This window comes from Bombus huntii, chromosome 12 (genome assembly GCF_024542735.1).
Source record: "Bombus huntii isolate Logan2020A chromosome 12, iyBomHunt1.1, whole genome shotgun sequence".
Lineage (NCBI taxonomy): Eukaryota > Metazoa > Arthropoda > Insecta > Hymenoptera > Apidae > Bombus > Bombus huntii.
Genome location: NC_066249.1, coordinates 5,781,432 through 5,793,194, shown reverse-complemented (window position 1 = coordinate 5,793,194; position 11,763 = coordinate 5,781,432). Strand labels below are relative to the sequence as shown.

General features: G+C 42.8%; 1 protein-coding gene across 2 annotated transcripts in view; it reads right to left on the bottom strand.

Annotated features, from left to right (window-relative positions):
• Positions 1-4,595: 4,595 nt before the first annotated feature.
• The window catches only part of LOC126871729 (uncharacterized), a 113,812-nt gene continuing 106,644 nt past the window's right edge, over positions 4,596-11,763 (bottom strand). Inside the window, exons 3-6 of one of the 2 annotated variants that reach the window (XR_007691727.1) lie at positions 11,506-11,759; positions 9,163-9,974; positions 7,915-8,760; positions 4,596-7,821 (exon numbers count right to left, since the gene is read on the bottom strand). Coding sequence is in view for 1 of the 2 variants with exons in the window: in XM_050630874.1 (XP_050486831.1) it covers positions 8,286-8,760; positions 9,163-9,974; positions 11,506-11,673 (1,455 nt within the window). In the remaining variant the exon portion in view is untranslated. Of the gene's footprint in view, positions 8,761-9,162; positions 9,975-11,505; positions 11,760-11,763 lie in introns of both variants that reach the window. The other variant, XM_050630874.1, reaches the window with a different exon arrangement.

The window sequence follows — 11,763 nt, the reverse complement described above, 5'->3', positions numbered from 1 at the left end:
AAGTACAAGAGAACGTAAGTTTTTTAAAGCAAAAAGCAAGTAACTATAGATGTTCATGCAATTGTAGTAATAGTAGTTTGTAAGACTGTTTATCATAAAGATTAATACTTAAATCGTAGATGGAGAGGTTGAACGAAATAAATACCACCATCAGTTGAATATAGCAAGAACTTTATAAAAGACGAGGCAGACTCACAGATGGTTTAAGTACATTAGTATATGTCTCAAAACTCTGAGAAACGTATGACGGTTTTGCATTCGCATTTTTTTATTCTTTTTTTCTTTTTTTTGTATCTTTTTTCTCTCAAATAGATCACACGCATGAAAAAGGTTGTTGCGTAAAGAGGTGTGTTTACATCGTGCGTAAAAAGTACGAACATACATCAATCGAAAAAGAGTCGTTAGACAAGGATAAAAGCTGAAAAAGGAAACGCTCGACTAGATCGTTCGATGAACTCTCTCGAGTCGCCGTGTTACGGAATATCGCCAAAAATTAATATTTAAGGTGTTTTTTTTTCTTTCTGTGCAATTATAACGACCGAAAGTTTCTGACGTTATCGTAAAAAACACAAGTGCAAATGGTCGTTGATTGTTTTGCAAGTCATTTGCCATTTATCACTTGTCAATTATTATCTTATTTTTAAACAAGTACTTTTCTTTGTTTACCATTAAAATTATTACAGGGGGAAAATACGACAAGGTTTGACGCAGACGAGCGACTTTTATCGTTGCGATCTCGCTGTAATCGCATGTCTTTCTTTGTTTTCTCAGTTAAAAACAACGCAGACAGATATACGATCGCAGCGATATCGCAACGACAAAAGTCGCTCGTTTTGCACCGGGCCTAACGACGCGAGGATAACAGTGCGAAAAGTATCGGCACGTAACACGAAGGAGAGAGTTTCGTCGTTAAGAAAAAACGTGACGTTCGCTCCCGTTGAAGGAGCACCAGGAAAAATATATCGTTCAACTTACTGTAAGAAAAATTATTTCGAGTAAAGTAACTCGCATCGCAGGCGATCGTAGTTCGTGAACTAACATGTGAGCGGTCCTTTCCGCGAAAATGAACTAGGGAATTGATATTGTTTTATGGCGTCATCATCCGTCAGCGCGCTACGATGTTCTGACATGTAACTGCAAGGTTCCGTTCACATAGAAGATTAAGAAGTGTATGAAAAATCGGCTTTTTGGTGTTTCGATCAGAAATTTTGTCTATCATTCACCATCGTTCGTCAATCGGGTTATGGAGCGTTCTTTCAATGATACGGAAAAATATCGTTTTATAGACATCGACAGAAAAGAGAAGGAAAGATAGTCAGCAGAGTGTTTTAACATAAAAGGTAAAAAGTTCTAGGAAAACTAAACAAAGTTTAGGAAATGAAGCGACAATTTGAAGGAAAGGGCATCGCGAGGTATATGTTCGCGTATCTCGTAAATAGTCATCAGGTCCCAGTCATAATAAGTTCTACGAATTCTGCAGGATTTTTGACGATAGATATGTGCTGCCTGTTACACACTTCATATTTCATATCTGGTTTTTAAGGAAAACCGATAACCTGGAAACAGGTACGATATTAACGTTCTATCCCCAACCCTCGGCTCTGTTGAAAAGAGTTACAGACTCGGAATATCGATGGACAAAAATTAATTATGCGACATTGGAGCGGGGAAGAGCAATATTGGCTCAGGTTCGGAGAGCGAACGGATAAGAGGCTGATGTCCGATATTTACATAGCCCGAACAAAAGCTTATGGGACCATACTTTTATTCGGTTCCATCGCTTAAGATCTCCCAATTTCCGTGATTTTCATTCTAAACTAAAATTTCAAAAGTTTCAAAAAATCTGCATGAATAATCTACAACGATCTTTTCAGAACGCATGATCGATCTTTCCACTTGTTTTTCAACGATGGATCGCTCAGCAACACGCGTCGATCTCCATAAAAAGGGTCAATTGATCCACGCTGACGCAAAAGCATAAGAGACGCGAAACGACCTCTCTTTAACCGAAGGAAGAAATCGCAGATAATAAGAGATAAGAAAAAACGTATAAGATGGTTGGAAGATACGGTAATAAGAGATGGAATCAAGGAAATTGAAAGGAGAGGGAGAGAGAGGGAGAGAGAGAGAGAGAGAGAGAGAGAGAGAGAGAGAGAGAAACGAGGCTCCTTGACCCAACTGATATGCCGACATGCCGATGATAAATTCCGAGCGTGTCTACTATATCGTAGTGTATAGTTATGCGTATGTAATTCCGCTTGGTGTTCTGCGTTTCTCTGGCCCGCATCCGACTCTCGCGAGAGTGAGTTTAATTGACTGAAGTGCCGAGCCGAATTGCGGGCACGAGGACTTCGAAGCGTGTTCGGGAGCTCGCTAATGCGACGACACGTGGGAGATAAAACGAAGCTATTCGTTAATTTGTCTTCATATTGTACTATCATTTAATCTATACATTATTCAAATGTTGTATTATCTTACTCGCACAGTACACAGTGTAATTTTCTATATAGTATAAGAAACTGGAATAAACTAGACAGTCGTGTGACATACAAGGTGACTAAGGGTTCTGAATTATCGCGGAGGAAAAATTAGACACCGAATGAGACTATTTGGAAAATGTGTGGACAAGGATTGCTATAAAGTGGCGTAGGTCGCCGAGAGCTCTGAAAATTGAATGCCAATTGTAGCTGAAATTCCTGCTGTCGCTATTCTAGATATTAAAAACATCTAGATATCGAATACGCTACGTATCCTGAATATTGGATAGAACATTCCACGTTCGAGCTATTCGAATTCCTCTTCTTTCGGTGTAGTCACACCTATTGCGACTATCGAATAGCTTGAAACGTGTACGCATTCTTTGTTATACAGACATTAATAAATTCTCCCAGGTGTCGTGCAACATTTATCAGGTATCGCATCGATTAGAACGTGCCAAAGCGGAGATCGCGGGATTATCGCGCTGACAGACGCGTGAATTTAATCGTTCGATCGGATTAGGTGCGATTGTCAGAGCTGCTGTCACGCCTGTCGCAAGCGTTTCGATAGAAAATTGAAAACCGTGAAACAGGAGAGCTTAGACTGGCAAGGAGGGACACACGAGAGATTCCTGTAAACGGTTCCGTTTCTTTAGGTGTTCGCATTTGTGCGGACGCGAACGTTACGATCGATAAAATCTGACAAATTACACAACAATACAATGACATTAGATACGATCGGTCTTTTGTCGCCGATAAAAAATTCCTTCAACTTGGCCTGGTCGCCGATATTTCGAACGAATCGCGATCGTTTCGAAAAGATCGTTTCATTATTTTCCTTCTTTTTTTTTTTTTGTTTTTAATTAATGTCGACTAGAACCAAGTTCGAGGATCGTTGGCCGTTAGGCGGGAGATGTGACAAGCTTCGGAGACGCATTGACGTCGACGATTCCCGTCTGTGGTCCTGTACACACGACTGTATACTAGATAAGAAAACTTTGAATCGAGGATACTGGTGGAAAGCGCGTGCGCTGCACGACGAATCGCTTCCGCTATTATTTCTTCTCTGTTACGTTTACAGAAACGTGTTACACTTAGATTGCGACGATCCTCAACCCCCGTAGGTGTAGAATCATCGAGGATCGCACGATCGTGTCTCTCGTTCATCGTTTCGTTATTTTTCTAATTTCTCTCTTTTTCTTTTATCTTCTTCCCGTCGTGACAAATTCAATGTTTTTTCCTCATTCTTTTTTACTAACTTGATCATACTTTGGATCTTTGTTATCGCAAGATTAGAAGAAGATACACGGTCGAACGTAATCTTGACGGTTATATGAATTTAAATGGGTGCCATATTAAAATGGAAATAGGATTTCGCGGAGATCTCAGCTCGGTTCTATCCTGGGAATCGAATAAATTTTCGCTGACTCGAAAGGGAGAATCCTCCGTAATAGTAGTGATTCATAGACGCAAAAAATATCAGAAACGCAATTAACGGAACGAGTTATTTATCGTTTTTATCGTCGCTAGTCCCATCAAGACCCGCCTTATCGGTTTCTAAGCTCGACCTACCGAGGAAGATTACAATATCGTTAGTAAGAACACGTGGCGAGTAATTTTTCCACCATTAGTGTCCGTTTCAAGTGGCGATTATACTGGAAATTAGAGCACATTTCGTGGTAGATACTTTATTTGAAATTGTAGCACGAATTATGGCAAATATTTCCAAAAGCAGCACTGAATATTATTGCGACTAAAATAGACGGAATGACACGAATTATACAAATTATTGTATACGTATACAATATTATACGTAATTATACGAATTACACGTAGATTATTCGCGGTCTCCACGAAAATGCAACAGAAACAATCGAGTCAAAGTCTAATCGCAGAATGTAATTATCGTTAAAACGAAACGACGAGGTTCTCGATCGTGCGATTCGCTTTGAAACCTTTCTCCGCATCGCGCATAATATGTAGGCACAGCTCTCTTTTTTAATTTTCACTCTTAAAGTTTTTCGACAGTTTAGTACAGTTATATACAAAGTATACAGACTCCGCTACTTCAGAGGAGGGATACAACTTTCATGCGACGCATTTTTTTCTCGATCGGTGCGACCGTCGCTTCCGGTTAAAAGCATCAACTCGAATTTCGTGAATCTTGCCGTTCTTTGAACTAAACTCTATGATCGTTTCGAATAAAAACACTTGGAACATCAAAAATGACCGAGCATTACAACTTTTCTTCGTCGATATATTATTTCCATAAATCTATTTAAATTGTAATCCTCCGAAGTTTACTTCTTCGAGGTCACGAATATTTTAATTGCAACACCAAGGTCAAGCTAAATCTATTAACTTGGAGAAGTGAAAAGGACGTGCATAGCGAAGGCGAAATGAAATTGGAGACGTATCGAGGTCTGGAATCAAGATCGCAGGCAACGGAGCTAACCGGAGGAAATTAGGGATATCCCAGGATTCCATGGAATGGCATCGGCTTTCGCGTCCATGCTTTTAATCGGGCATCGCGGGACCCGAGTTTCGTGTGTACAAGCGAGCCCGAATCACCTGCGGGTACACGTGCGCGGTACACGACGATTCATGGTGGTCTGTTAAACGTATATGCGGTGTATGGACTAACGGTGGTGTATCGATCGTCCTCGGTACCGATGTAGCCTGATGCGAACACCGACGTGCACGTATCGTTCATGTACATGTGTTTCGATGTACACCGTTATTTGTAGCTACGATTACACGGGGAATGAAGATAAGAGCAGGATACGATGTCTTCAAATGGGACGTCATATCGGGACCGAGACACAGGACGAGAAAAGACAGGTTTCAGGCGAATTGGTCGTAGAATTTCTGCTTCTACTACTGCGAAGAAAATCAATATTGTACGAAGTAAACCGATATAGTAATACAGAATTACATTTTCTTGTCTCTAGGTGGACCATACCGTGAGTTGTAGCAGAAGATGAAAGGTACTGATCTGCGAGCTACTTTAGGAAACGGGGAAGAACGGTGTAGGAGTTGTTGGTAGCTAGAGGAAAGTTTGCACGAAGGGATATCTACATCTGTCTGGTTTGTGGGTTTGTTGTGGATCTGGTCTTTGTCCAGTATCTGTTCTTGCCTAAAGGAGAATCGAAGCGGGGACAAACTGCTTTGGGATTTGGGAGCGACGAAGCACAAGGAGTTGGCGACTCTTTGGGGATAGGGGACACAGAGATTACGAGGATACTGGTGTTTCTCAAAGATCGACTTCCATGATAAAAAGAATATGACATTCGGAAGAATTTTAGAGATCCCGAAGGACTATAGAAGATAATAAACTTGTGTCTTTTGGAAAATGCGTCCCATTTGAAAATTGTGTACGGATTAAAGGTAACATGGAAACATCGATGACGAGTAGCCGGCGAAAGGCGATAAGAATTTAGGTGACAAGCGCGCGACGTAAAGGTTAAAATGTGCAATATCGTCGAAGACCTCGCACGTACGGTGACACTATACTGGTACAAAGGTACAGTAGAACGTTGCCAGAGTGGCTAGAGAAACGAATATGTACTTTTGACATTTTCAATAAACTGGATACCTCTGCGATCTGTAAATGTTACACACGCCACGTTGTTTCTGGCTTCTTTCACTCTGTACGGGTATCTTCGTTAATTTCTCTCTGGTTCAAACTGCACCTTCGATCGTGTTGTCTACAACGCGTACTTATATCTCCAGATAGTTTGATTTATCGATAAAACGACGATTAGCGCGACTCGCAATTGCTAAATTTTGAGAAAAATAGATTTGACACACATACATATATTGGACTGGGTAATTAACGAAAGAAATCAACGAGCTCTTCGCACGATAATAAATAAATCGAACGTATACACCCGATGGGACAGTGAAAAATTTCACACGAATCGTTCGCATCGTTTTTTGTTTCTTTTTTACCCTGGTCTTTTTTGGCTTTTTAGTTTTTGAAAAAAAGCCGATGGTCGAGTACGAACGTTGATGCCTGTGTATTTTCGTATATGTGTACATTCGTGTAGAAGTGTAAAGACGCATGTTTATAGTGTACCACGTCGATTACTCTGCAACGAGAAATCGAGTCCTTCGTTCATCCCTACTTTCGGTTTATGTAACATCGACTGCACTCTAAGGTATTATTCATTAGTACTGTTATTATTAAATTTTTTTTTGTTTGCATTCGTTTAGGTGTAAGTATTCTACGGTAATAATAAGTTACGCTGTTACGACTCGACGACTACGTCGCGCACGGATTCTTTATTATCAAAGAAGTCGTAGACGATAGGTGAAAAAAGTCTTTAGAGGAAAATAGGTTTTTTGTTTTGTTTCTTGTTTTCCCTTAGTAAATTGACAAAGTAGTAGATAGAATTGTATTCATATACGTGCATAATAGAATTCACGATCGAGGGAGACCTTGTTCTCTTTCCCTTTCTCTTTTCTCTTTCGGTTCCCTCTCTTGGTTTTCTGATTCCTACCAAGTGTATGCGTGTATGTATACGTATGTGAAATCTGACCAACATTCGGAACGATTTGCTGTTTTAACGTCAACAACCTTCCTGGTTCCTCCTGTCACCATTCTCGAGAAAGAACAGCTCCGAATAGGTCGCGTTGGTTCCATTCAGCCGAAATTTCTTCGGCCGGAGCTGCCTTATCGTCGAGAAGGTCAAACCAAACGAGACATTCACCCTCTTCGTTCTTGCTCTTTTCCTTAAACCGGACTCCAACGACAAAGAAATGGACGAAAAATGATCGATCGCTTGTCCTTGTACGAACGATACCTTCCGAGTCCGCACGCTACGTTATCTTTTTCTTGCCGCCGTCGTTTCTTCTCTCTGCTCGCCTCATCCATCTGCTATATTGTCGAGTTGATCGGTAATCTGGTCACGAGCTTGTATAGCGCCCACCAGGAACATGAAACATTATATCTTTCTTTTCGTTTTTCTATTTAACATCGACACCGCTGGGTAGTCTTCCATCCTCGAAACAAGCGATCCCTCGAGATACAGCAATTAAATACGACGAATATACGAAACGAGTGACGTTCTTGGTCGTCTACTTCTGGTCCATCGATGATCTTTGCTCTCTACTTCCCCCTAATAATTTCTTTCTGCCTCTCTCCCTCTTTTTTATCCGTGTCACGTTCTGCTTTCCGGGACGCGTTCGCAACGTGTCACGATAAATCATCAATTCGTAGCTCCGTATCTTGGAAATCCGTTTCATGATCCCAAACGTAAAACGTACCAGTCCACTGGTCCGCGAGAACGGGCTTAAGCTTCTTCAAAGTGGCTCTCCCCGTCTGGTGGCCATCTTGGCAGCCCTGGAAGCCAAAGCGCCCAATGAGCACACAAGACCCGTCAGGGTCTCCCAGAAAGTTGTCCTACGTCTTTTGTGCGCTGCCTGACCGACGTACCCCAAATAGTAGCCAGAGTAACGATCGTTTCCACGATCCGACCCGCTGTCCGATCTGCCCACGCTGGATCGCGCCGACTTGGGTTGCTGCACGATACTCAGACGATGATGATGACGATGATGAGGAGGATGAGGAGGCGGCTCCGACGACTGATCGACGATACTTTGACGCGGTGAGCCGTCCCCGTATCGTTGCTGATAGACCGTCTCTGATTCGTACAGCCGTTGCTGAAGCTGAACGTTGCTCAATCGTCGATCCATCATCCGGACCAGGTTCTGGTGAACGCGACGATCGTCCTCGTGCACGATAGGCAATTGTCGCCGACAACTGGCGGCTGGCAGCTCGTTCGGGTGCATCTGTTGTTCCACTTGTCAGGCATATTCGGTGTCTGTGGACGCGGATCTCTCCAGGTGAGCCTGATGGCCACCGTGATGCGGCTGATTCTGATGCTGTTGCTGTTGTTGTTGCTGCGCTTGCGTGTACGCCAGGCTCTTCTGGTAACTGAACAGCTGCCTCTCCAAACTGTAGTTCTCCGCTTGCAGCGAGGCGATTTCCCGTCTCATCTGCTGATTGTGGATGCGGCACACGTCGTCGTATTTGTGGTAGGTTGCTTGGAACAGCAAGTGGCTCTCGTTCCATTCCAGCCGGATCCTTAATTGCCCTTTGTCCGTGAGGAAAGGACAGTGATTTTCCTTCACCTCGTTTGTGTCAAGATTCGTCTCCATGATGATACCTTCGTCTGCGGATTCTTGAGCGTAGTAGCGGCTGAAAGGTGCGCCTGGTAGACTGATCGCCACCGTGCTGGGCTCCTCGTCTCGAAGTAGATAGGCTGACCAGCTGACATACCTGACGAAGGAAAGTTAAGTTTCCATCAAAACTTCGTTTAAACTTAGCTTTCAAGAATCGATAAGAGATGGCAGTAGAATGGCGTTCTAAGTTCTAAGGTACTTATTTTCGAAAGAGGATTGTTATAAGTCATCGAGATTCGAATGGAAATACACGTGGATGATCCGAAATTTCTTTCTTGAATACAAGAAACTTATTACTATTATTACTATTATATCCGTTCGAAATTAATTGTTCAATCAATAATCTTTTCAATGCCACGGTATTTTACATTCTCTCGAGTACGATTTACAGAAATTCCTCTCTGCTAATCTACATAGGCCAATTAATTTCAGACATCCTATACGCTAACTATACGTACTCAGATATCTGGAATCTACAAATTCCCTTGTAATTACCAACCTCAAATGATTCCTCGGAACGTTGTGAATATCCTTGTATACCAGGTGTAGCCTGACGGTATCCGAATGCAAATCAGCTCGAATCATCCAGGCTTGTTTGTCACGATCGTAACAAGGGGTTGCTGGTAGCACCGAAGGTCCTCGAGCTTGCACAGCGACTTCACAGATGGTCCTAGCTTCCACCATCTCCAGGGATACCCGTACCACACCTTTGTGCGCAATTTCCGACCATCTGACACGCGTATGCCAGCCAAACCCGCATCGTTCGGCATCCGACAGATCCTCGATCTGTCCCGAATCGATTCTACGATCTCCTTCGCCCAAGGCCACGCTGTATCTCACTCTGCACCGATGATCGAAGCCGCTCATCCTCATCAAATAGACGCTGATACCACTGTCGTGGCCACGGTAACCTTCCAACTCCTTGTTTCCATTAGGATAAATTACTAGGTTCCAGTCAAAGCCACCGAACGCGAAATAATCGGTTTCCAGCTTGTTGGATTTGGATTGTCCAGCTGGGAATGTGCTGCTGGGCATCTTAAGGTCGGTCATGTAGACGGTCCTCACATTTGCCATTGATAATTCCAGTTGAAACTCGCCGTTCGTGTCGGCGAAGTTTCGGCTGTAGAGGTCCGACACCGGGATGTAGTTCCGGTTGCCCTGGGCAGGCGCCTCGTACGTGAATTTCACTCGTTTTCCGGAGAAACCTTCGTTCATCGAGAAATGTTCCCGATTCAGCAGAGTGAACGTGAAGTCCACGTAGACCCGTAGGTTTCTCGAGGCCCCACGCCATACGAGATACGCGCCTAGAACCTAAATAACGAAAAGAGATTTCTAAGTGAATTTACGTTGGTTGGTTTAGTTGGTTATTTTCGCTTCCGATGGATAACGAATCGAAGTCTGGAAGGAAATAGTTGGTTGGTCGTTCTTTTGCTGATTTTTGTGCGCGTCTAAAGAATTTGGAAAGTATTGTTACAGAGATCGATGCAAAGTGGTAGATGGTTGGATCAAAGCATCTGATAGCACGTATTTTACAACTAGGTCAACTACAGATTTGCTTTCGCTTAATCGGTGTTTGCAGCGAGAAAATAGACGCTGTGCAATCATGTTAATACGTACTATGAAAACGTGTGCATAATTGTTGCGAATACTTGGTGCAAAAATACATTGTACACAGGATAATAAAGGATCGATAGTTTAGTCTTTTAATTGCTTCATTTGCATCGTTATTATCTTTTTTTTTTCAACAAAATCAATGTTTTAAATTTAGTTCTTGATATTAAAAAGCGGATTATTTTATTCGAATTTGCTACCGCTTTTTGTCGAGCCTGCAGAGGCTATCGAACGAACGAGCGATCATCGATCGTTTCTTTCATTTCCAGTCGACGACTCCAAAGAATCGGCGATTGTATGCGCGACGCGATGCGAAGCTCCCTTCGCTGCTCGATGGCGAAGTGTTAACTGCCGCTTCGTTAATTTCTCATATTATCGTTATCTAATTATCGAGTTAATCGCTGCATATTTTGCTACGCGCGCTGTATTTATTACAGCGATCGGTCCTTACGTTTAATCGCATTCAAGCTTTCCCAACATCGATTGATTTTTCAGTCCGATGACTCGCGTGCACGTTCGAATTCTGCGTTTAATCAGTTACGCTGTGAGTTTAGCTTCTTCTTGCCGTTTAGAGAATTTTTATCGCTACACGGTGCTCGATAAAAAAGAGAAAACAAGTTTAGCGTAACCTAACGACCCGGAAAAATTTCTTTCCTGTCCTCTACGTTTCCAAAGTTTGTTCGAATAAGAAACGAGAAATCTGTTTGATCGTAACCTACGCATTCCTCGAAGTTGCTTAAATCGTGACTGAACTATTCGTTCGTGTCGAAGAAAGAAATTGAATTCGTTACATGTCCCATCAATGAAATAATAACGCGTATGTTTGTATGCGAATGAATAGCCAAGTCGTGGAAATAAATGTCTCATTTTTCGCCACGACTCGCTCGGAGTAGAATTACCAATTGCAAACGCGAGTGCAACCAGAGAGTTGCTTCGTATTTCAGCGGGAGAAGATGACGAACATCCGTGGTCGTATTTGCGGTTCGCTCGGCGCGACTCTTCAAATAGTTCCGATTCATTAGCTACGATCGATTCGCGATTTTATCGCTGGCTTCTCATTGATGGCAACGTGCTACTTTCCAAATTAATTAAATTCATCTGCACTCCTATCGTTTTGCTGTCTATTTCGTCGCGTTATTGTTTCACCAACGACTATTTGATAAACGCGTGAATCGAGATAAATAAACACGAATATCAGGCTGAAGGAAGAGTCACCCTGTACATATATCACCTTGTTTCCACGCGAAAATGCGACGGACCATCGCTGGAAGCCGCAGACGAGCTCCTTGCTGGTGACGTCTCTTTCAGGGTCTCGTACCACGCTCCTGGTGACGACGAAAGAGAAGACCCGCGTGCTGCTGCTATCAGGCAGCTGCGCGAATCTGTACAGCAAAGCCATCACCGCATCTCGAGGGCACAGCTAAACCGATGGTCCACGATTACTCGACGTCTCTATCTGAATAAATTCGTTGCTTCACCAGTATCCTGC